Below are 23,867 nucleotides of genomic sequence, written 5' to 3' on the forward strand. Positions count from 1 at the left end.
GCCAGCTGTTACACAGATGGGAGACAACTGAGACGAGATTCAGGATTGAGGTGGATGGTAAAGCCACACTGGACGAACTGGAGGAGCTGGGATTCACTCCTGGTCCTTTGAGGGGGTGGGAACATTGGACGCCATGGGGTCAGGGGAGGCTGGATGCCTGGTCCCAGGAAGGGAGCCCCAGTGCCAGCCAGGCCCAGGCCTGTTTGGGGCTCAGCTGGCGCTGGCAGGGAGCCAGCGGGGTGGTCTCTGGGCCCTGATGGCTCATCACGGGTCAGGTCAGCAGCCTCCCTCCCCAGTGTGTGAGAGGCGGGGTTTCGGCTCCTCTGTCTGGCGAGGGCTCAGGGTGTGGGTCTGCCTGGAGCAGGAGTGACCAACTCTGAACTCTCTCCATCCGGGTGCTTGAATGCTTCCTGAAGCTTCTCGGAAGCTCTGACCTTCCTATCAGAAAGTCCTCACACCCCTTCGTGCCCTGCCCCTTTGGGAACCTGGAAAGACCCCGGAGTCCCAGCTCGCCACCCCCACCCCTGCACCCAGAGACAGCCTCACCCCTGTTGCTTCAGTTCACAGGGACAAAGTCCTCTGCAGCCATGCTGGCCAGGCCAAGCTGAGTGACCACAAGACCATGCCCTCCTGGGGAGGGAAGGCCTGTGATGCCCCTGAAGGGAAGGTCACAGGGAGGCTGTGTGATCCTTGGCCAGGCCCCTCCCCTCTCTGGTCTGGGCTCTGGCCAGGGACTCCGCTCGATTCCCTTGGCCCCTGCTAGTCACTGTGGGAGGTCAGACCAAATGAACAGGCCAAATGGACCACAGACACGTGGAGGAAAACAGACGCCTGCGTTTTTTTTTCCATGTATATTTTTTGTAGGTTTTTTTTTTTTTTTTTGTAAAATGTCCCAGTTCTTCCATAACTTATAAACATGATTTATACCGAAGGGTGGATGGGAAAGCGGGCAGGGTGGAGTGACTGGGGATGGGGAAGCGCCTCTTCTTGCTGCCCCCTGGGGGCTGGGCCTAGGGCCCTCTGGGGCACGGGGACACCCCAACACCTCCCTGAGGTTGTCTGGCCGCCTCTGCCCCTGGTGCTCAGAATCCCGGGCGCCCCTTGATTCCAGAATCCCTTCCTGGACCCCAGGCCCACCGGGCACGCCGCCCCTGGTACTCCGAATCCTGACGTGCCTGTGGTTCCAGGAGCCCCCCGCCAGCTGCGGGGGTGATGGGTCCCCTCCTTTCCGCTGCCCCCCTGACCTCCGAGGAGGAGGGAAGGGAGGGGGAGGGGGGATCAGGTCTCCCCTCCATGGCAGGGGGAGGGGGAGGTGGGATCTGAAGGAGAAAGGGCGTGGAAGGCAGGGGCCAGGAGGGGCTCAGCCAATGGTGAGGCCAAAGCCGCACTGGAACTTGTTCTTTCGGTGATTCAGGAAGGCCCCGAGGGCCAGCGTCAGGGGCAGGGGTGGGAGCTTCTTCTCCAGCGTGGCGCCCACAATCCAGTTGCTGTCCACGGAACCTATGGGTGAACAACCGAGCTTAGAGCCTTGCGCTGGCTTCTCGCCCCATCCCCGCGAGCTGCCCTCCGGCCCACCTCAGATACCACCGGCCAGACCACGGACCGTGCTGGCCCCGCCACCCGAAACCTCTTCATGCCCTCCAAGTACTTCAGCTCTGAGCTCAGTGACCCTCCCCTCCGGGAAGCCCTAGGCCACCCCATGGGCCCCGTCATCCCAGTCCTGTCCACACCAGGTCGCTGCTCTCTGGGGATGGGTCTGTCCCTCCCACTGTGAGCCCCGGGGCTTGGGGGGTGGAGGTGGGAGAAGGGGCCTGGTCACTGCTGCGTCCCCAGCATCCTCGGCACAAGGCCGGGCACAGAGCAGGTGCTGAGCACCTGCTGAATGAAAGACTGAAATCTCTAACTCTACTCAGTACTCTGTAATGGCCTATATGGGAAAAAAGTCTAAAAGTGGAGATGTGTATACATATGGCTGATTGACTTTGCTGTACGGCAGAAACACAACATTGTAAATCAACTATACTCCAATAAAAGTTTTTTTAAAAAAAGTGAGAAAGACTGAAATCTCCTCCAGGGCCTGTGCCCCAGGACCTGACAGGTGTGCAAGTACCTGGTGCGGTCCCCACAGGGTGGAGCCTGAGAACTCACTGAACAGGAGCAGAGAAGCTGAAGCGCTGCTGCCCAAACCTAGCCTCTGACCCCGGCTGCCTGCAGAGCAAGGGCTCGAGAGGTGGGCAGGGAATGCGGGCTTCAGAAGCAAAAAAAACCCCAAAACCGACAACAATAAAAACCCCCAAACCCAATCCCTGGCCCTCCTGGCCGCCTTCGGAAACCCTGACCCAGGCCCACTGAAGCGGCCTTTCCAGGGCTCTCTCCACACACCCCAAACCTGAGAGCCACTGAGGCCCAAGAAGAAACTTAAGACTAGAGTCGGTCGGCCTCGGGGAAGGTTCTGGATCTGGCTGTGACTGGGCAGCCTCCCTAACGTGAGACTGTGGGGTCGGCCGGCTGTGCTCCAAGTTGCCTTCCACTCATGAGAAAAAGAAAAGCGAGGGCCGTGTACGCAGACTGGGAGAGGGCCACTCGGCGGGTGGTAGGTGCAAAGCTCAGGGCCCAGGCACCCATCCACCCTCTCAACTAGCGTTCCTGGGCAACCTGGGGGCCCAGCACACTGCCCTCTACCATCTCCCCTGGCCGGTATACCCACTCAGAGGTGCCTCTTGCCTGTTTCCCACACAGGGAAATGGAGGCCTGTACCTTTGAAGAGGAGGTTGGCCTTGGGCAGATCCAGCTGGTACCCGAAGGAGACACTTGTGTCCTGCATCCTGGTGCTGGCCTCGAACTCCACACCCACCTGCAGCTGGAGGGGCCAGGGCGACACACACGGGTCAGCCTCCCAGGCGTGCCAGCCCCGGGCACCCCACACCCAGCACGTGTGCCTGCGCGGCCAGTCCCTGGACCAGCTCACCTGGTCACTGGCTTTGTGGTAGTATGTTGCATGCATGCCCGCCTGACCCAACGTGACTGTCGCCAACCAGTTGTTCACTGTAAGAGAGCAGGGTGGGGGGCGGGGCAGGTTACCAAGGGGGCTCGGCATCTGGGAACCCAGGTTTTCCCCCATCTCCCTCAGAGCCAGGAGTCCAGGGCCCCAGGCTCCTCCTCCCTCAGACCCAGGAGTCCAGGGTCCCCAGGCTCACATGTGTATTTCCCAGCTAGTGACATAACAGTGCCCTCCTCCCCAGGCCGCCGGTGGTAGACCAGCTCTCCACCCAGGGCCAGACACGGCGTGATGCTCTGGAGGTAGTGGGCCACGAGGATTCCTGCGGGTGAGATGGGAAGGTGTTACTCCTGGGCTCGGTGGTTAGTTTCTGCCCAGCTGGAATCCCTCTCCCTCGGGCCTCCCACTCGGGCTCTTTTTTAAAATTAATTAATTAATTAACTGATTTATTTATTTTTGGCTGCATGGGGTCTTTGTTGCTGCACGCGGGCTTTCTCTAGTTGTAGCAAGCGGGGGCTACTCTTCGTTGCAGTGCATGCGCTTCCACGCACGGGCTCTAGAGCGCAGGCTCAGTAGTTGTGGCACACGGGCTTAGTTGCTCCGCAGCATGTGGGTCCCAAACCAGGGATCGAACCCATGTCCCCTGCATTGGCAGGCGGATTCTTAACCACTGCGCCAGCGGGGAAGCCCCAACTCGGGCTCCTTGCTCAAGCAGTTCGCAGGGCTCTGAGGTCAGCCTCCCGGGCCCCCTGGGACCTCATCTACTCTGCATTGATTTGTCTCCATTTACAGAGGAAGCCACAGAGGCTGAGGGGGTAAGTCAGTTCTGCATGGTCACAAGATGCATCAGGGGCAGAATCCAGGCCTCCCCAAGCCCTGAGCCCAGGCTCTGAGACACTGTGCCGTCGTGAGCAATAGGAAGGATAGGGCTGGTAAGAGCACACCTCGCGGGGCCAGACAGCCTGGGTTCAAATCCCAGCCTTACCACTTGCTGGTAGAGTGACCGCGGGCCACTGGCCTCGCTTTGCTGTGAACGGGACACCCCATGAGGTTGTGAGAAGGAGTAGAGGGCTGGATGCAGGTGCGGTGCACAGGGAGTGCCTGGCACACAGCCAGCGCCCGGCAGTCAGGAGGATGGGCCCTGCTACCTCTGTCCCTCGGCAGGAGGGATGGCTCTGACTGAGGCCACCTGAGTGTCTGTTAACCCATGACTCCACCACTGGGCTGAATTCCTTGAGCCCAAGGACTCATTCGTGTCTGTCTTTGAAAGCCCAGGAGAGGAGACGCCACAGATGTAATCTCTGTGGAGAGGAAAAACCAGGGAGGAAGAGAGAGTGATTGGGGGTTGCAGAGGGAGTGGTGACAGAGAAAAAGCAAACAAGAGACATCTCTGTAGAGACAGGGAAACAATCAGAAACAGATGGGGACTTCCCTGGTGGTCCAGTGCTTAAGAATCCGCCTGCCAATGCAGAGGATGCCAGTTCGATCCTTGGTCAGGGAACTAACATCACACATGCTGCGGGGCAACTAAGCCCATGCACTCTGGAGCCCGCGCGCCACAAGCCACAACTAGAGAGAAGCCTGCGTGCCGCAACGAAAGGTCCCGTGCACCACCACGAAGACCCAAAGCAGCCAAATAAATATTTTAAAAAAAGAAAGAAAGAAAAGAAAAGAAATGGAGAGGGGTGGAGGAACTGAAGATTCCCAACCTGACAAGACAGAGCAGGTGAGGACAGGCGACATAAGCTTAGAGTTGGACCCCCAGCCAGAATGAGGGAGACCAGAGCAGAAGGGAAGGTAGGGACAGGGAAAGCCCAGAGCCGGGGGTGGGAGTGGGACGAAGCCTCGGGGACAGGAGCACGAGGTGTGAACCGGAGACAGGAAGACGCTTCCCAGACAGAGATCAGAGGCGCAGACTAGGGACCGGCTCTGGGAGCAGGGCAGGACGGGATGACAGGATCGGGCTGCTCATATCTTCAGGCACACCTGGGTGAGGGTTGCCACCAGGGGGGCTGAGCGAGGCTGAGGGCTGCTGGCCAGGGCTCTGGAGGTGCCCTGGGGGAGGCTGTGGTCAGGGTGGGCTGGAGCTGGCTTCTCCCCATTAGTAGATGACACAGATCCACCTCCTGGCCCCTACCCCTTGAGGCGGCTGTTAAGCCATTACCAGCACACCTCTGGCCAGGAGCAGCCACTCCTTCAGTAGAAGGCGGACCTCAGGCCCACAGAGGGAAAAGTGACCATCCAGAGATCACACGGGGACTTAACTCAAGAGTCTCTGGCCACGATTGGAACTGAGGGCCTCGCGGGCCCTGAACTTCTCTCCCATGCCCCATCTCCGGGGCCTGCCTCGCCCTCTGCTCCCCAAGCCCCACCCCTCTCCCTGGTCTCTTGCCCCAGTCTCACACACTCCAAGCAGCTTCGCATGCAGCAGACAGAGGGATCTTGTTAAAGCACACACCTGGCTCTGCTCCCCCTTCCCCGCTCCAGAACCCGCTATGGCTCCCCAGTGCCAAGGAGACCCCAGCTCCTCAGGGCACAGGTGCAAGGCCCCACGTGGCTCGTCCCCAGCTTTGAAACAGGCTTCCTCCGAGAGCTTCACAACTCACTGTGCAGCGCTTATCTCCACACAGGCCTTTTTCTTGAACATCCCAGCCCTTCCTGCATCTCTCTCCTTAAGTTGCTCTGTTTTTTCCTCCCACTTGTGTCCACACCCAGCTCCCCCGGGAGCTCCCCAAGGCAGGGGCTTTGTGAAAGCCAGTGGCTCTCAACCAGGGGCCATTCTGCAATGTCTGGAGTGGCCATGAAGAACCTGTTGAGTTCAAAACCCCATGAGAAGGAAAGAAAGTGAGTCAGAGGTCTGTGAGCAAAGAAGAGGCCTTGGGCAAGGGGCAGAGCGCAGACCTGGGAAAGAAGCATGGTTTCCCGAAAGCTGCAGGGCTGGGGCCACATCTGGATCCCTGCGGAAAGTCACCTCGGGCAGGAAGGGCAGGCACCCAGGGCAGATGCGGCGGCGGGGAGGCAAGCACCGAAGGGAAGGTGGTTCTTCGCCTCGGCCCAAAAGAACGGCTTCCCACCCTCCCCACACCGTGCTCCTTGGGGCTCTGTCCATGCAGAGCCCTTTTCTGGGAGCGGTGCCCTCCTCTTCCCCTGCCTCGGTCTAGACACTGCCCCTGTCACTCCAGGAGAGACGGGACCTCCGTTATAAGCTCTCACGGCAACCTGGACCTTCCCAGCGTAGGATTTCTCCCAACAGTAATGCAGTCACTGTGTGATTATTTGTTTAGAGGCAAATGTCTCCCCCACCGGCCTAAGAGCCCTGTGAGGACAGGGAAGGGCTGTGTGTGTGTGTGTGTGTGTGTGTGTGTGCGCGCGTGCGTGCGTGTGTGTGTGTGTGTGTGTGTGTGTGTGTCCCAGCAATACCCCGCCCAAGGTGGGCACATGCTAGGTGCTCAGAATGAAGCAGAGACTCCAGACAAGGGGCCGAGGCCACGAGAGGGGACCATGTAAGACCAGTGGCTCCTCAGTTAGGCCTAGGCCATGATTCAAACTCCAGCTCCTCTGCTTCCTAGTTGTGATCCTGGGGGACTGATTTCACCCTGGGCCTTGCTTTCCTCATCTGTGAGAACCCTGATCCGCCTGCCCATGTGGGGTGGCATGGAGATCCAACCCAGAGCGAACCCTAACTAGGCATGTCCGGCCCTGCACTTGGGGCTGACAGCTTCTCCCACTGACTCCTTCAGCAAGGTGAGCTCCCTGCAATTGTGCCCATGAGATGGATGAGGAAACTGAGGCTCAGAGGGGGTGGAGTGCCCAGCTGTCAGTGGTCAGTTACTCATGTGCTCAGCACTGACCTGGGACCAGAAGTTTTGATCAGTCCCTGAAGGGAGGAAGGGACACCTGTAGGAACTAAGAGACGAGAGTGTCACTGGCTTGGGCTCCAGGGAGGAGGGACCTAGAGGCCAGTGTTGAGGAACACGAAAGGCCGATGCCGGTGAGTGTTTGAGGGGGCAGGGGGCCCTGTGCCCTAGAGAGGAGCATGGACTCTGGAGGCAGCCTTGCTGTGTCTCCTTGGGAAGTTACTTGCCCTCTCTGGGCCTCAATCAGACAGGGATGACAGCAGTGCTACCCCACAAGGCTGTTGAGAGGATTCCACGAACCGTTTGCTCACTGCTCCATCCCTAGTGCCTCGAGGGACTGAATGAAGGACCGGGTACACACAGTATGCTTAGGACCTGATGAAAGGCAGGAGGTGAAAAACGGGACCTGCTGTGACCACCGCTCACTCCTTTGCTCAGTATTTTCTGAGCGCCTACTCTGTTCCCAGCAGGGTTCCAGGTGCTGGGCATACAGGTATCCTGGCTTCCCACCTTCACATGCCTTTGCTCAGCACCACTGCCCAAGAGCCTGCTCTTCCTGACAGAGCCAACAGCAGACACAAGAATCCAGAATCACCACCTCCACCCTTTTAGTTGTTCAAGACAAAAAAGGCTGACCTCTCATCTCTGACCTCCCTCTCATCTCCCACACCCAACCCAGCAGCAAATCCCATCGCTCCACCTTCAAAGTACATCCAGATCCTGGACTATTTCTCACCCCCTCTGCTGCCACCAGGCTGGAACCCCTTGTAGTCTGTTCCCCACATGTCAACACAAGTGGTCCTGTTAGAAGCTAAGTCAGATCCTATCCCTCTCCAGTGGCCCCAGACTCAATCTGAGTAAAGGCCAAAGCTCTACAAAGCCTTAAGTGACTTGGCCCTGTTAGCCTCTGACTTCTTCTACCACTTGCCCTCCTTCCTCATTCATTATAGCCCCAATCCTCCTTGATGTTCCAGTGAAGGGTCCTACCTCAGGGCCTTTGCACTTGCTGTTCCTTCCGGCTGAAAAGCTCTTTTCCCATATATTTGCTTGGCACCTTCCCTCACATCCTTCAGTCTTCATTTTCAGTTATCACCTATGTAACGAGGCCTTCTCTCAAGATGCTGCCCACCCCTCCCGAGGCCGTAATTTTTCCACACAGCTCCATCACCCATCTGCTTTACTTATGTCACTAGAATGGAAGCTCCCAGAGGACAGACCTAATTTTCCTTTGTTCACCACCGTATCCTCTGGACGCGGAAGACATAGAGTACGTGATTCATAAACTCACTCAACGAATATAGAGAAATCAAAAGCAGACACTCAGAGACAAAAATAAAAAAGGGGGAAGCAAACTGAAGAGATCAGAAGTCCAGACATTAGTCAGCTGGTGCCTGCCCCCAGCCAACCTAAACAGCAATGTTCCTCCTCCAACTCCATCTCAGACTTACTTGCCTCCCCTCAGCTGCACGTGGGCTCTGTCTGCCCCTGAGCAACCCCAGAGCCCCACGAGTAGTAACAAGAACAGCTCATTTCCTTGGGACCCATCACATGCCTGACCCCATTCGAAGCTCTCCACACATGACCCACTCAACAACCCTGTGAGGCAACCCAATTTTACAAATGAGGAAACTGAAGCCCACGAGGGTGATGGAAGCTCCCACAATCGCAGTTAAGCCAGTGGCAGAGCTGGGACTTGAACCTGCTTTCTCCCCCACAATGCTACAGGCTTGATGTTCTGTGCTCTGAAGTCACACCTGCCCGTGACTGTTTCTTGGATGGTAGAAGAGGGCCAGCGAAAGAAATGGATTTGCTGGCAAAGCTGGGACTGGGGTTTGACACGCCCCCCCCCCCCCCCCCCCCCGCCAAGCCCCGTGCCTCTTACCTGAACCCACCAGGACGTCTGGGTTCCCCAGGGTGACAGCCGCCGTGAAGTCGGAACCCCGGTACTCCCCGTCCACCTGCCAGTTCACAAACTTTGACTGCTGGGTCTGTGGAGGGGAGGGGTAAGTGTGAGGGTGAAAGCGAGGAGGACCCCATGGGGCCCTCCCAGGTACAAAAAGCCTTTTAGTCCCCATACTCAACCCCCTTTTCTTGTTTGTAGAGAAAAGGCTTCAGTCTCCTAGACCTTCCCCTAGGGCAAATCCAAACCTTTTCTAATCAGGGAAGGGAGGGAAAGCAGAAACAAAGGAAAAGCAATCAAATAATAGTCAAACAATAGTGCCATGATAAGGCAGAATCCTAGCTCTTTCTCAAGGATATAAAAGGCCCCCCACCCAGGTGGAGGATGGTAACTTCAGGCCGAGCAAAAGATTCCTGGCATTCCACCCTGTTACCTCACCATCAACCAACCAGAACAAAGTCACACGTCCTGCGGCCCTCCCCCCCCCGAATTTGTCTTTAAAAACTCTTCCGTGTAAACTATGGGGGAGTTTGGGTCTTCAGAGCACAAGCCACCTGTATCCCTTGCTTGGTCCTTATGATAAACCTTTCTCTGCACCAAACTCTGATGCTTTGGTCTGTTTGGCCTCACTGTGCGTTGGGTTCTTGGATTCAACGCCAAGGGCAGCCTGGTGCTCAGGGTGGCTGGGGGAGCAGCCGACTCGACCCCCACTCACCTGGATGGCCATCTTGGACCTGAGGCCGGGGCCCAGCTGGTGAATGATCTGAGCATTGAGGCTGCCACTATTGTCCATGTCACCCACCAGCACGGGGAAGGCCTGTGGGGCAGAGGGCAGAGTTAGAGATTAGAGGTCTAGCATCATAGAAGTATATACGTGATGGGCCTCGGTAAGAAGCCTAGGATTAGAAAGCCTCAGAATGAGGTTCTCTCCTCCAGGAAGCCCTCCAAGACCACCTTGGCTGAGTTAGGCTCCCCTCTGGGCTCACACAACCTTTGGGTTCCCCCATTTCAGTCCTACTCTCCCTGGACTGTTACTCTCTGGGGACAGGCTGTTCCCTTTCTCCAGTAGGCTGTGAGCCCCATGGCTGTTTCAGTCACTGCTATGTCCCCAACACCACCCAGCACAGGGCTGGGCACAGAATGGGGGTTACAATGAAGGTTTGTTGAATAAATGAATTTATTGCATGGAAATCATTAATATAATCAAAGACCTAATTTAGTCCCGCAACTCTGTGTCCTGCCCAAGCCTCCTTCCGGGTCTCCAGTTTTGCCTTTACTCCCCTAACCTAGCTTTGGCAGACAGCCTGAGAAATGCTATCTATCTCCAAAGCATTCATCTGATCACGTCTTTCCCTCACTTAAATCTTTCTGCGGCTCTCCTGCGCCCCCTAGCGAAAGTTCAAATGCCTAGCTTGGCCTTCAAAGCCCTGCAAGATCTACAGCTCAGCCCTGCCCACTCTGGGTCATCACTGTCTGGTGACCTTGGTGTCCCCAGACTCAACCAGCACAGGGCTGGGCAGAGACGTGGGCGTCAGGATGAAGGGATGACCCAGGTTCCGACGCACCTTGGAGAGACAGTCTCCACCTCCCAACACTCTCAGCAGTCCTGGCCTCCTACTGACAAGGCCTTCTGCGCCTGACTGGCTACATTGTTAGAAGATACAGTCAATGAATGGCAAAAAGAACCTCACCTCTGTTGGACTCAGCTGCTTTGTCCCCACGTACGTGACCCCGAAGTGGTAGTTGGACTCCCCGATTGTGCTGAGGGCTACTGTGTGGTTCACCTGAGAGAAGAGGGAGGGCTGTGGTGACGAGTCTGTGGGCCACCCCTTAAGGAACCCAGCCGAGCCCACTCCCAGGACAGCTCCTCTCCTGCCTGGGATGGGAGACACTTGCCAATCTGGCTTCCCCATCAGGGCATCTCTAGGCTGGACAGGGGATGAAGACTGGGAGGTGTGGCCTGACTGGATTAGAGACTCAGAGAAGGGATGTGCTGGGGCTGGGGCTGGGGCTACACACCTGGTACTTCATTCCTGCCTGGATGCTGGCTGAGGGGGGATGGTGTATCTCTGGATTCTGGGTCCCTAAACCCTACCACTGGCCGCCATTGTGTGATCAGCCCGGCACTGAGTCTCTGAGTCTTTCCAAGTACCAAGGAGCCCAGACCTTTAGGGAGGAGTAAAAGGGTTGTACATGCAGATGCAGGGGGATGGCCGGGATGACCTGGAGGATAATGGGACCAGGAAGGCTCACCTGGAAATGATTACTCAACCCTTTGTTGACTGTGAGCTTGACACCTTCCATCTGAATAGGAAACAGCTCTAAAGGAGAGAGAAGTGCTGTCACACTCCAACACACAAGCACACACATTTCTCATCCCTTCCTTCCGTACCGTCCCCGCTTTCCCTTCTCCAGGGATCCCAACCAGTAAATAGCCTAATGGATGGGCCCAGGACCAAGGCCTTTGCCTGCATCCAAATTCCAGGGCCACCACCTACTACCTGTGTGACCTTAGGCAACTTACCTTATCTATGTCAAACTTATCATCTGTAAGTTGAAGATGCTCACCACGTAGAAATATTGCAAGGATTTAATGAGTTAACACATACTGAATGCCAGGACGGTGCTCAGTAAGCTGCTGCCACCACTTTTGCTATCACAATTACTCCAAACCAGGATCCAGAAGCTTTGGGTCCCACCTCCACTGGCCCTTTGCTGACACTGTGACCTTGGGCCACAGTTTCCCTCCCAATCACAAGAGGCTGGCTTGGCTGATTCCTGGGGCTCCTGAGGTCCCTAAGGCTTTCTTCACTGCTCTGGCATTCTATCCTGAGGTTCCACCATTTGATCCCATCGTTCTAAGCCCCAAGCTCAATGTGCCACCATTCGATCCCAACGTCAACTCCTAACGCTCTGTTAAATGATTCCAACGGTCCGTGCCAATTCCCAAGGTCCTCAGTGTGCTCCTCCTTCCCCCGATATCCGGGCCATCACAAGCCCGCCGGGCCCCTAGCCCCTCACCCTTGCACTTCCGGTGGCACTCCTCGAACGTGCCCGGGTTGGGCAGGCAGCCGCAGGCCCTATCATCCCCGGTCCCTCCAGCGCTGGCGGCCGCAGTCCCCGGCGTCCGTTCGGAACCTCGACCTGCGCCAGCTCCAGCACCCAGGCCGCCCCCGATCGGCGGCAGCGTGAAGCCCGGAGGAGAGGGCGGAGGCGGTGGCAGTCCCACGAGGGGAGGCGCAGGCGGCGGCGGCGGCCCTGCGGGCGGCGAGCTAGCAGCCAACACGTTCCCCATGGTCGCCTGCAAAGGGAAAGGTCAGAGGGCAGAGGTCAAGGCCCGCAGGCTCCAGGCCCAGCGCCGGCGAACACCCCTCTGCTCGGAGCCCCGTTTTCACGCGCGGCAGCACCTCACCCCGGTGTGCTCCGCTCCCACCCCGTGCGCCACGCGCAACCGAACCCGCTGCCGCCGCCGCCGCCGCCGCCACCACCGTCGCCCCGCCCCGCCTAGCCCATTGGTTTACCGGGCCCTGGTGTCCGCCCACCAGCTTCAGTGTCTGGCCTTACTATTGGAGTCATGGATGAAAGTCCCACCCACCTCTTTGGAACGTCCTTTTCTGTTGGTTCCCACTCGCAGACAGGTCAAAGCACACCTCCCCCCCTTCCCATTGGCTTGGAGAGCCCACACCGATTGGCTCTAGATGCCGCGGGTTCCGGTGCTCGCTCGCCATTGGTCTGTGCTGCACACTTTGCAACGCCCATTGGCGTATCGCCCCAGCCCCATTCCAGAAGGCGCCCCTCTTTCGACTCCGCCCCTCAGCGAAGTTGCCATGATAATTGGTCGGCCTTTGCCCTTGAAGCATCCTGATTGGCTCCAGCATGTACAGGGGTCGGACTCTAGAGACGTAATCAGCGTTTTGTGTTCATTGGCTAATGTGCCAGGGTCAAGGGACACGGATAAAGGTGGGTTGCGCGGCAGAAGCTGCTAGGCAGCAAGGTCAGGTCTCGCGTCCCACCAGGCACCGCGGCAGAGGGGCGGCCCCCTTGTCCGGAGTCGCACACCGAAAGCCGGAAGTGCTAGCCCTTCCCACAGTGCCACGGGAGATTTCTAACCCGTTATGTGAACGCGGTCCTGCTTCTTGTTACCCACAATGCCCCTTACCTATTTAACGGGACAGTTGCCGTAGACCCACCCCTTTCGTTACCCATCATGCCTTCTGGATCTCTCCCCCCAATCCTTGCCCCGGTCACTGCGTCTTCCATCTTTGGCCCATTCATTCCTGTCCCATTACCCAGCATGCCTTCTGCTCCATTCATTTCAGCTTCGTTGCCTGTACTACCTTTAGCCCATTTATGCCCGTTCATTTCCCTAATTCTTTTAGCTAATTCTTAATTGACCATAAGGTTTTGGGTCCATTGCCCATCATGCCTGCGGCCCCTATTTCTCCATTATTAATCCCTCTGCCCCTGGCTCATTCGTTCAGACCTATTACCCATCACACCCTGAGCTCCTATTACAACATTATTCATAATTTGCCTTTGGCCTATTCTTATTGCCATTTATTCATTACGCCCGAGTCCCTCGTACTTAATTACTGCTATTTCTACTTTGTTTCGTTTATCTCGGTCCATTACCCATTAGACTGCTGTTGCAGATTCCTTTTCGTTAATCACAATGCCCTGGACTCCTCCCCACTCCTTCCATTACCCATCACTATGTTTTTGGCTATGCATTTTTCTCATTATCCCCTCAATTATCTTTTTCACATCTTTGGCCCTTTTCTTAATGCCTGTAACCCATCTTGACTTCTAGTCTACTGATTCCCTCAAGCCCTGGACCCCCCTATTCATTACCCATTATGTTCCACCCCCATCCCCTTCACAGCCCACAGTAAACACGAGTTGAGACCTGGTCAAAGTACAAACTCATTTTGTAGGAAATGCTGTATTACAAAACAATATCACATCCCCTACCCCTGATCCAGGTGATCCATTCCCCACCCCCCACCCAGGCGGGTGGGTCCAACCCCACTGGGCAGGAGTAAGAGAACTCAGTAGTCTTCAAAGTAACAGCAAATTCTCCGAAGGCTGGGGTCAGCAAGGCCCACTCTGCATGAAGCTCACCCCATGTAGCCCTGAGCTGGGGCATAATTCTCTGTACACAGGAATTGGGGTAGTGGGAGCTCAGGGAAGGGTCTGTACCCTGAGACTCCTGCCTGCAGGAGGGAGGAGATGGGGAAGTTCTGCTTTGGGCTGGGGAAATCCCCTCCCTCCCACCACTGGGGACAGGGTGGGGACTGGGCGAGTGGGGCTCTGCCACCTGGAGGGCTCAGGTCTGAGCAACAGGATGCCCCCAACACCCACCCAAGCAGAGCTGTTAGGAGTGACTGCCTGAGGTCCAATCAGAGGTCTGGGGTCTTCTTTGGGATTTGGGGGGAGTCTGGAGATGGTGGGACATGAGAGGTATAATCTAAGGTCACAGTCTGAGGACCCCTTGGGTAAGAGGTTGTGAAGAAACCTACCTTCTCCAGCCCCTCCTAAGATAAGGTTATCAGTTTTCCATTGTCATGGCCCATTTCTCTGAGTCAGAGATCATGGATTAGAGGTCACAGTGGAGCCACCAAGATAGAAGTCACAGATGAGATGCATGTGTGTTAACTGACAGTGGCCAAGCGAGAGATCAGGGGGCCCTAGATCCCTGGCAGAAAGTTGAGGGATCAAAAAATGAGAGATGAGAGGCCAGGACCATGGCGGCTTACACATACATGGCCCGGGACATGACAAAGCCTTTGCCCTGGTAGGACTCAGAGGGGCTGGAGTAGGACAGGGAATCGTAGATGGGGTTGATCTTGTCCAGATAGTCTTCCTCCTCCTCCTCGTCCTCTAGATCCAGGGAAACCCTCTCCAGAGCAGGCAGCCCTGGAGGCACCAGCATGGGTGACCCCAGGTTCGTGGCCCCCAGGAGCAGGGGGCCTGACCGTTCTTCCAAGGTGGGAAGCTCATGGTATCGAGGCATTTCCTGGGGATCGGGAGGGAATGAACCCAAGGTCACCTCTTGAACATGACACAGAATCCCACTCTGCCCCTTGACCCTCAAATCCTGACCACCATCTCCCCATGCCAACCAGACCTGACCTCACCCTATGTCACCCCTTGTCACCTGGGTTGATATTGAACTGGGACAATCATACAGCTGGTCCCTAACTCAAAGCCCAGAGCATGGACTCTACCCTGTTAATCTTGAGCCTCTCCTTTTCTTTTGATCACTGACCCCAAGTCTTTCCCCATGAGTCTTTGACTTCAATCTTGACCTAAACTTAAGCTCTAAATAGCCCCTTGAAAACTGACTTGTCTCAAACTCAACATCCAACCTCTGATCTCCAGGAGGCCACTGAGGGGAGTGACTGTCTGTCTTGTCCCAGCTCCAGGTACAGTGTCTGGCAAATGGAGATACTCAACCAGTCTTCTTTGATGGATGACTTTAAACTCTCACCCCATGTCCTTGGACTTTTACAACCAAGACCTCCCCCACTGAATCCTAAATGTATCTCAGAGCTCTAAGGTCAGACCAGAGATACAGCTCTGAACTTGAGTTGTAACCGTTAGTCCTTGACCTCTTATGTAAGGAGGCCCTTAAACTCAGATCCCAAACCCACCCTTGTCCTCTCCCGAGCTCCTACCTGCTCAGCACACGAGACACTAGCATCAAAGTAGGGGGTCTTGAGTGGGTTGTGCTCCGAGGCCCCCAGGGTGAAGAGCTGGGAGGGCTGTGATGCGAGAGAGAGGGACAGGTCAGGACCACCCCCCCTCCCAGACAGCCTCTCCCCACCAGTCCCCGCTCCCAGCCCCGGCCTCAGTGGCAAAAGTGGTGTGGGGATGTGGGGGCAGCCTGGGCTCCAGGGGAAGTGCTCACCATCTCCGGCTCCTCCAGCTTTGCCTTTGGAGTCGGCGGCTTGTATGAGGGAGGCCCCTCTAGGCTGTGGGGTAGGAGGTAGGTCAGGTGAAGGCTAAGCCCTGAGAAGCCCTCTACTCCAGGGCCACTGCACAGTTCTTTCCTCTGTCTGATCTCTCTTCCCATCACCCACCTCCCCTTACCCAGCTTACTCCTACTCATCCCATGAATTTCTCTTCTTCCAGGAAGCCCTCCTGACTCTCCAGGAGGATCTGGAACTCCTGTTATATGATCATATCTACCTATACGTCCCTCACAGGGCACTTACTGAGTTTGTATTTGAAATATTATTTCTGATCTCATTCAACGACTGTACCCCACTGTGAGCAATGTGAGGGGAAAAAAATGAGATCTGTGTTGTCAACATGGTGTTCCCAGAACACACTATGAGGAATATCAGGAAATATTTGTTAGAAGAGGGAATGAAAAAAATGAATGAAATGCTTTCCTGCCCCCCAAACTATGTTAAATTCCCTCATTCTACACACCCTCAGACCAGAGCATCCTATATATATATATAATAATGATGGAGGCTTACTATGCCTTCAATCCCCATCTCAGATGTCCCTGCCTCCAGGAAGCCCTCCCTCATCTTTCAGGCTGAGTCAGGTGCCCCTTCTAGCCTCTCCCAGCTCCCTCAGCTTCCCTAGCCCATCCCTGGCCATGATGGACTGTCACTGTCTGGGGACAGGTCTGTCTCCTTGAGACTGTGAACCCTGAGAGGCCAGGGCCAGGGCCATCTCAGACACCACTGGGTCTCATGGGCTTAGAAAAAGAGATCAACAGCAAGTTGTTGGTTTGCATTGACTAGATGATTAAGACAGTGGTTCACAAACTTTCCTGTGCATCGTAGGGAGTTTGTTATAAATACAGATGCCAAGCCCTTCTTGTAAAAGTACTGACTCAATAGGTTTGGTGCAAGCCCAGGAAGGTGCATTTTTAACAAGCGTCCCCCCTCACACACACTGGGTCATATTATTTCAGAACCATTTTGCCCCCAAAATACTGTCTTGCTGGATGAATTTCAGCAAGTGATTTCAGCTCTCTGAACTGTTTCCTCTTTGAGAAAATGGGTACCCTTAGCTCCATCTGAAAATTAGGTTTCCATGATATGATATGTTTATGTGTGCGGACGTCTTTTATTTATTTTTTAAATTTATTTTATTTTATTGGACACCTTTTAAGTGTTTGTCTCATCATTGTGTTCCTAGCTTTCAGGGTCTTGCCCCAAGTGGGTACTTTCTGAATACCTATTGAACGAATGAATGAATGGATGGATATGAGGCTTCATTGAGATCACATACATAACATACATCTCATCAAGCCTGTCACATAAGTGTTCTACACAGAGAAGTGGGGCTAGTTTCCCCCAATATCTAGGCTCCTCTTTTCTCATAGTAATAGAGATTTTGGCTGGGTACGTGGCCACCAGAATAAAGACTACGTTTCCCAGCTTCCTTTGCAGCTGAGGCAGCCATGTGACTAGGCCACTGGGAAATGGGAAATTAGAGGAAGTGATGGGTTCCCTTACAGGGCTGCCGACTGCCTTCTATTTCCCTTTCCCTTTCCCACTGAAAGGAATGGGGTCATTGAGGCCAGGATGGCCATGTCTGGTTGTCATGTACATAGACAACAACAAAAGAGAGGGGAGCTATCTTGGAATGTGAATGAAGGTCACGCACTAGGGAAGGTGGAGCAAAAAGATAGCAGGAGCCTGGGCTCTGATGACGTCACAGAGCAGAACTGTCATAGACATGATTTCTAGGAGACAGAAATAAACTCTCCTCTCCACCCCATTTAAGTCATGGTTATTTTGGGTCACTCAGCCATTGCTGATGACTTTCTCCCAGCCTCCTCCCCAACTCCGTGCGCCCAGTTCTGGGACCCCTCCCTCATCCACTTCTTAGGGCCCATCACTCACTCCTCCACCTCCTCTGCCCCCTGCAGCCTCTGCTCCTTCCGCTGCTGTCGGCAGATGAGGACGCCTGTGGCGGCCACAGCAGTCGCAATGATGGCAGCGATGATGCCCCCAATGATGCCACCTGTGGCCCCTGCGCCTGCTGTGTTGGGTGTCTCTGCAAGAAGAGGGACAGTGTGAGGGAGTCTCCAGGAGGAAGCCACAGTGCCTTATTCCCAGCCCCACCTCCCAAGTCACCACCCACCTGTCTACCTCTTTTCCCAAGGGCAGAGGACATTCTTTTTATTCACTTAATCCTTAATGATCATTTGTTGTGTGATAGAGTGAACAAAACATACAAAAGTCCTAGTCACATTGGACTAATGTTTTGTTGGGCAGGGAGGACACCAGTAGAGAAATATACACAATAGCTAATATGCCAGGTGATAGTAAGTGATAGAGGATAATAGTGTATAGTAGGGTAGGTGATAAGTGACAGAGCAGGGGCCCTCAAGGGCAGTCAGAGAGAGCCTTACTGTGAGGTGACATTTGAGCAAAGATCTGAAGGAGCTGTAGGGGGTGAACCATGAGAATATGAGAGCATTCCAGGCAGAGCGAACAGCCAGCGCAAAGGTCCTGGGGAGGAAGCCTCAAGTTTTTTTGTTTGTTTGTTTGTTTGTTTGTTTTTTGCGGTACGCGGGCCTCACTGTTGTGGCCTCTCCCGTTGCGGAGCACAGGCCCCGGACGCGCAGGCTCCGGACGCGCAGGCTCCGGACGCGCAGGCTCAGCGGCCATGGCTCACGGGACCAGCCGCTCCGCGGCATGTGGGATCTTCCCGGACCGGGGCACGCACCCGTGTCCCCTGCATCGGCAGGCGGACTCTCAACCACTGCGCCACCAGGCGCAGTTTTTCAAGTTGTTTTTAAAGACAGCAAGGAGGCCATGTGGCCAGAGCAGAATGATGATGCGAGAGTGTGGAGCTAAGGGAAGAGAGGTGATGGGGAATGGAGAGAAAAGGCAAAAAAATTGGGGGTCGGAGCGTGACTCTGGATTTGGGATCAGACCCCCTCCTTCATTACATAGAATGGAGTCATCCTAGGCAGAGGATCATAGCTCCTCTAACCTAACAGGAAAAGGGGTGGAGAGAAGCCCGTGACCCCCTGGGCCTCTCCTTTGTAACACTTCCCACTTCCTGAATCGTTTTCGGAGCAATTACCTGTTTACTTGCCAATTTCCACACTGCACGCTCCAAGGGGTGGGGTCTGGCACACAGCTGGTGTTTTTCTAGACATGTAAGGCGGGGCCCAGCAGGGACACTTAGGGACCTACTGTCTGCCAGATCAGCCAAATTCCCACCCCTGCCCTCCTGGCACTACCCTCCCATTGTGGGAGGAGGTTGGGGGGGCCCTGGACAGGGTGGTACAGACAATAAACAACTAGGGGAAATAACGTGTGTGCCAAAGCCCCATCCACAGGCGTCCCCCTTCCATCAACCCCACTTCAGAGATGCAGAGAGAAAGCTGCCGGTAGGAACGCTGCCTGGATCCCTGGACTCTCCGATTTCCACAACTTCCTGTTACACAGCCTGGCATCCTCTGGAGGGCTTCAGAGCGTGGGGGAATATCAGAGTAACTGCTGCTCAGTCTACACACGCTCACCCTAAAATTGCTGCTATTCCTGTTGTTGGCTGCATATCCGGGAGGGCAGGGCAAGCTCTGCCCGAGACACCGCAGTGTCCCCGCACCGTGAGTGGAAGGCAATGCAGGTGGAAGAAACGGGCTCACCAAGCCCCTCCTGGGTGCTCAGCCCCACGCTGGGCATTCGGGCGCAGCCTTACTGAATCCCATGACAGCCTCAGGAGCAGAGATGAAGGCCACTGGTGTTTTACCAAGGTGGCCATGGGGCTCAGGAGAGCAGAGGTAACCTTCCCCCCTCCATGCCTCCACCGCAGTTCCCTGCCCGGGTTTGGGAGATTTTCTAATGGTGGCGGGGAGTGAGAAGGATGCAGAGCTGCAGCCCCTCCCTCTGAATCACCGAAAATCCCCTTGGGCACAGCCTGGGGACAAGGGAACACAAAGGAGGTAGGAAAGGCCACTGCCGTGTTCTTCCAGAGGCGGGACTTTCCTGGTTCCTCAGCAACCCCCCCTGCCCCATCCCCTCAGGGCCCCCGAGAATGAAGGGGCGGTCCTCCCTCCCAGTATCCTCAGCAAGCTCTGGGAGGTCGGGTCTGAGCTGCCCTCAGAGGATCAGATCACAGCACCTCCCCACCTTCAAGGGCCCACAAGTCCAGGATCCCAGCCCCGCTCTCCCGGGGAGCTCAGTTCTCCCGCCAGTCTGGCCACTCCACCCAGGGAGGCAGCCTCTGTCCTGGAACTCTCGAGTCCAAGCACCAGCCTCTAAGCCCAGTTCCCAGTCCCACTGGCTTTAGGTGTCTCGGGCATCCAATGTGTCCTTCAAGGACCCAAGTGACCAGAGCCCACCCCCGCCGGCCCCCAACCCCAGCCTCACCAAGTCTAGCCTCCACCAGGCTCCCAGTCTCCAGGGCCCACCCCCTGGGACCTAGCAGTCCCTGTCCCACCCCCCAAGGAGGGGGTCCGATGTATTACAAGACACCCCCAATGTTTTCCTCCAAGGTGTTTATTAACTCCTGAGTGTCATGGGGCCAGAGCAGGCTGGAGCCCAAATCGAGTCTCTGGGGGGGAGGGTGCTCTGTGGTTCCCCATTCCCGAGCTCCCCGGGGTGGGGGGCTCCCCTGCCCCATGCAGCCCTGGAGACAGAAGTCCAGTGTGTGACATTCCACCTCCCTCCACATCCCAGGAAAGGAAGCGGGAGGTAGCTTTGAACTCCAGTGTCTTCCGGACAAACAAGTTCAACCAGTATGGGACCCTTGGCTGTCTGCCTGTCTTGGGGTCACACATAAACTGCCCGCCGGGAGATGAGGGAGCCGTCCAGCTGGGACTCCATGTCGTCCTCGAGTGCCGGGGGCGGAGGCAACATGAGGCCTTTCTCTGCCTCTTCGTCCTCTTCGTCCTCCTTGTCCTTGCCCTCTGGCCTCAGGGGACCAGGGGCACTTGGAGTCCAGAAGACGGGACCCCCATTCCCAAACACCTGAGTTTTCGGATCGTAGGACCCTCCTCTGCCGCCGGGTCCTCCTCCTGGGCTCTTCCGCCTTCTCTTCACCCTCAGCAGGATGAAAGCCAAGGGCCCCCCAGCCAGAAGCAGCAACAGCAGCAGTACGCCCCCACCAGCCCCCCACACCACTGGACCCACATCTCGGGGCGAGGCCCGGGGGGTGTCTGAGGAGAGAGAAGAAGGGGTGAGAGAGAAAGGGAGACACGAGGTCAAGAGGATACATCTGGGAGTGGGGAGGGGGGGACCCAGGACACAGCAGGGCAGGGACGGGAACTAGGGAGGTGACAACTTGGGCAGAAGAAGGTGGAGTTGGAAGGGAGAGCCCGTTCCCTCTTCGCTACAGGCTGGGCACTTTGTATGCGGAGGGGTTGCCAGTGGGTGGCCCCCAGCTGGATCTCTTTACACCTGCACAGCGTTTTCCCCAAATTACACTTGCTAACAAAATAGAAAACCAACCAACCAACCAACCAAAAACCAAAATTAAACTTGCCAGCTAACATTTAAAGCACTAGGCCATTTCACTGCAAATTCCAGATTTCTTTTAGGGGGAAAAAGAAAATCAGATCCCAGGGACTCCCCTGGCGGTCCAGTGGTTAAGAGACTGTGCTTCCACTGCAGGGGGCATGACTTCAATCCCTGGTGGGGGAACTAAGATCCTGCATGCCATAAGACGTGGCCAAAAAATTAAAAAAAAAAAAAATCAGGTCTGGCAACACTAAACTTCCATCTCCTCCACCTGGTGAGATGGGCTGTGGCTGAGTCAGGCTGGTGACTCCGAAGGGGACAGAGTTCCACACCTGGCCACCCCGGTCACTCGCCAGGACCCTGTAGCCATCTGAGTTTGAGACCCCCTCCCAGAAACTCTGAGGTCAGCGTCATGGAATCTTGGGGCTGATCCAGCCAGGAGGAGGCAGCCCAGATTTGAGTGTGAGGCTGTCTGATTCCAAAGCTCTTTGCACTTGAGAGAAAGGGGATCGAGAAGGGCGAGGGGCCTCCTGGTAATTCCTCCCCCCCCCGCCCCCACCGGGAGCGGGAGTGGCTGGGAGCACGTGTCCCCAGTGTGGCGAATGGGGCTCCTGAAGCCCCCAGTCCCGGTTTCCTCTCCCAGCAGGGCCTGAGCTTGTGGGAGGGGAGGGGTCTGGGGGAGGATGGGGGATGGGGTTGGGCGGAGAAGGAAGCCAGGGAGCCCTAAGCCGGAAGGAGTGAGGATGACGGAGGGGGCGTCCAGGCCCCACAACAGGGATAGACATGGATGCAACTGGCATCTTATCAGACCCCCCGCTTCCCCCACCCCTGCATGCAGGGTGTGACTGGGAGAGACAGGGCGGGGGGGGGGGGCGGGATGGGGAGGGTCCACTTACACCTGACCCTCCCCTCCCTGCGCCTCTGCACACCAGAGGGGCTGGGACCCAGGTATCTGTTTCTGGATGTTTTCCAAAAAGGGGGCGTCACGACCTAGCGGGCTGTCAGATCAGACTGGTGACTCACAAGCAGCAGTAAAACAAAATAGAACAGAAAAAGTTTACCTCAAGTATGAAGGGTAAGTAGGATTTTGTGAAACTTTTTAGGGGGAATATATTCCTGTACCTGTACCCTGGAGATGGGAAAGATTTCTTTCAGTGAAGTCTGGAGACCAGTTTTCGCACGTGTCGGAACGTGTGTCTGTGTTACTGGGGATGATGATTTGGAGATGGTGGGTGAGTGTGTACCTGTCTGTGGGTCAGAAATTCTCTGAAGCAATGTCTAGCCTGTGGCCTTGCCTGTGTTCTTATGTTTTCGCTGGCGCGAACCCCAAACCGAGCGTGAGAGCGTATGCGGCTCTGTGCGCGCATGGGGACGTGAGGCGTCTCTGAGACCCTCTGACGTGACCCTGCCAAGAGCTGTGAGTGAATCTCCCCTCTGGGCAAGGCCACCTGTGCTGGCACACTCACTGACCGTGATGATTTCTAGGGTGCTCAGAGGGTGTCCCCACGTTTGTTGGCGTCCATCCGTAGGTGCATGTCTTTGCCATGAAGCTTCTGACTGTCTGCGGGTCTGTGGGTACCACTGGGAGAGTCTCTGGGGGTGTGATTCTCTGTGTATTACCCCCAGCCGGACTGCCCAGGTTCCTGATGGGGCTCTGAGTATGTGTGTTGCACTTGGTGAATATCACTCAAGGCTGAACTCTGAACCCAGTGTGTTCGCTTTGGGGTTTCCAGTGGTGGATATCCCTGGGGTTTCTGGGTGTTTCAGGGGGATGTCCATGCTTTCGTGGCTCTGTCTTCCTCCGATGGCCCTCAAGTGTGATCCCGCCTGTGTTCTGGAGGCTCCACCCCACAGAGGTGCCTACTGACCCAGTGCGGGTGGGGAGACCAGTTTCTCTGGTGAGTATCTGGGATAGAGGTTCAGGGGGTGTATTTCCAGTTGGGCACCTCGCTGGGTGGGTGGAGCTGACCCTCCTCCAGCTGTTCCTTTGAGGGCAGGGACTGAGACTGGGTCACCATTGTATTCCCCACATAGAGGAGAATGCCTGGCCAAGAGGAAGACTCAGCAAATACTTGTCAGATGACGGTTTGTTGAAAGAGAATCTCCACAATGGGGTTTTTGGAGTTTCCGAGGGTGTGCACTTGAGAACGTCTTCGAGTTACCTTCTCAGCATCTGTGTGTGAGCGACGATGTTTCCGCGCGTGGAATTGTTGCTGTCCGCAGTTCTTTTCGCTTCTAGCATGTCTGCGTGATGGTGTCTGCCTCCAGGTGTGTGTGTTTGTGCACCTGAGCGTGTCAGATGCGCTGAAGGCGGGCCAACAGTCTCTCTGGGTGTGTAGTCTGTGACACTGTTTCTGAGTAGCTACGTCATATCTCCCCGGCGAGTGTCCGAATTCCTCAAGAGGGATCCGTTTTCACTTGGGTGTCTTTCCGGGTGTGTGTGTGTGTGTGTGTGTTGATCATCTCAGTAAGGGGGCCTGCTTCCGTCTGTCTCCAGGTGTGGGTGTGTCTGTCTTCACACCGATGCCTATGAGTTTGTCTTTGGTTGTGTTTCTGAGGGGGCCCTCCTCCCACCCACTGAGGCCCCCTGCCTCCCTCTAAGCCTCCTGGGCTACAGTTGTGATCGCGACCCCACTTCCATCAGCCCGAACCTAGGCTTTATTTTTGGC

At 55.9% G+C, this 23,867-nt stretch overlaps 2 protein-coding genes across 2 annotated transcripts in view; both read right to left on the bottom strand.

Moving 5' to 3' along the window:
• Positions 1-826: 826 nt before the first annotated feature.
• TOMM40 (translocase of outer mitochondrial membrane 40) lies at positions 827-12,225 on the bottom strand. The gene is made up of 9 exons (XM_022585412.3): positions 11,777-12,225; positions 11,009-11,076; positions 10,447-10,539; positions 9,471-9,572; positions 8,738-8,843; positions 3,198-3,320; positions 2,969-3,045; positions 2,758-2,860; positions 827-1,500 (listed from the first exon to the last, which is right to left on the bottom strand). Exons 1-9 carry the CDS (start codon positions 12,048-12,050, stop codon positions 1,361-1,363), a joined length of 1,086 nt encoding a protein of 361 aa, XP_022441120.1. The 5' UTR covers positions 12,051-12,225; the 3' UTR covers positions 827-1,360.
• A 484-nt stretch (positions 12,226-12,709) lies between these two features.
• NECTIN2 (nectin cell adhesion molecule 2) overlaps positions 12,710-23,867 on the bottom strand; it is a 29,265-nt gene continuing 18,107 nt past the window's right edge. The window contains exons 6-9 of the mRNA XM_022585413.3: positions 17,626-17,779; positions 15,666-15,729; positions 15,433-15,519; positions 12,710-14,771 (exon numbers count right to left, since the gene is read on the bottom strand). Coding sequence (XP_022441121.1) covers positions 14,508-14,771; positions 15,433-15,519; positions 15,666-15,729; positions 17,626-17,779 — 569 coding nt within the window. The 3' untranslated portion in view covers positions 12,710-14,507. The remainder of the gene's footprint in view (positions 14,772-15,432; positions 15,520-15,665; positions 15,730-17,625; positions 17,780-23,867) is intronic.

This window comes from Delphinapterus leucas, chromosome 20 (genome assembly GCF_059928025.1).
Source record: "Delphinapterus leucas isolate spDelLeu-1000000601 "Yukka" chromosome 20, BTC_Dleu_Yukka2, whole genome shotgun sequence".
NCBI lineage: Eukaryota > Metazoa > Chordata > Mammalia > Artiodactyla > Monodontidae > Delphinapterus > Delphinapterus leucas.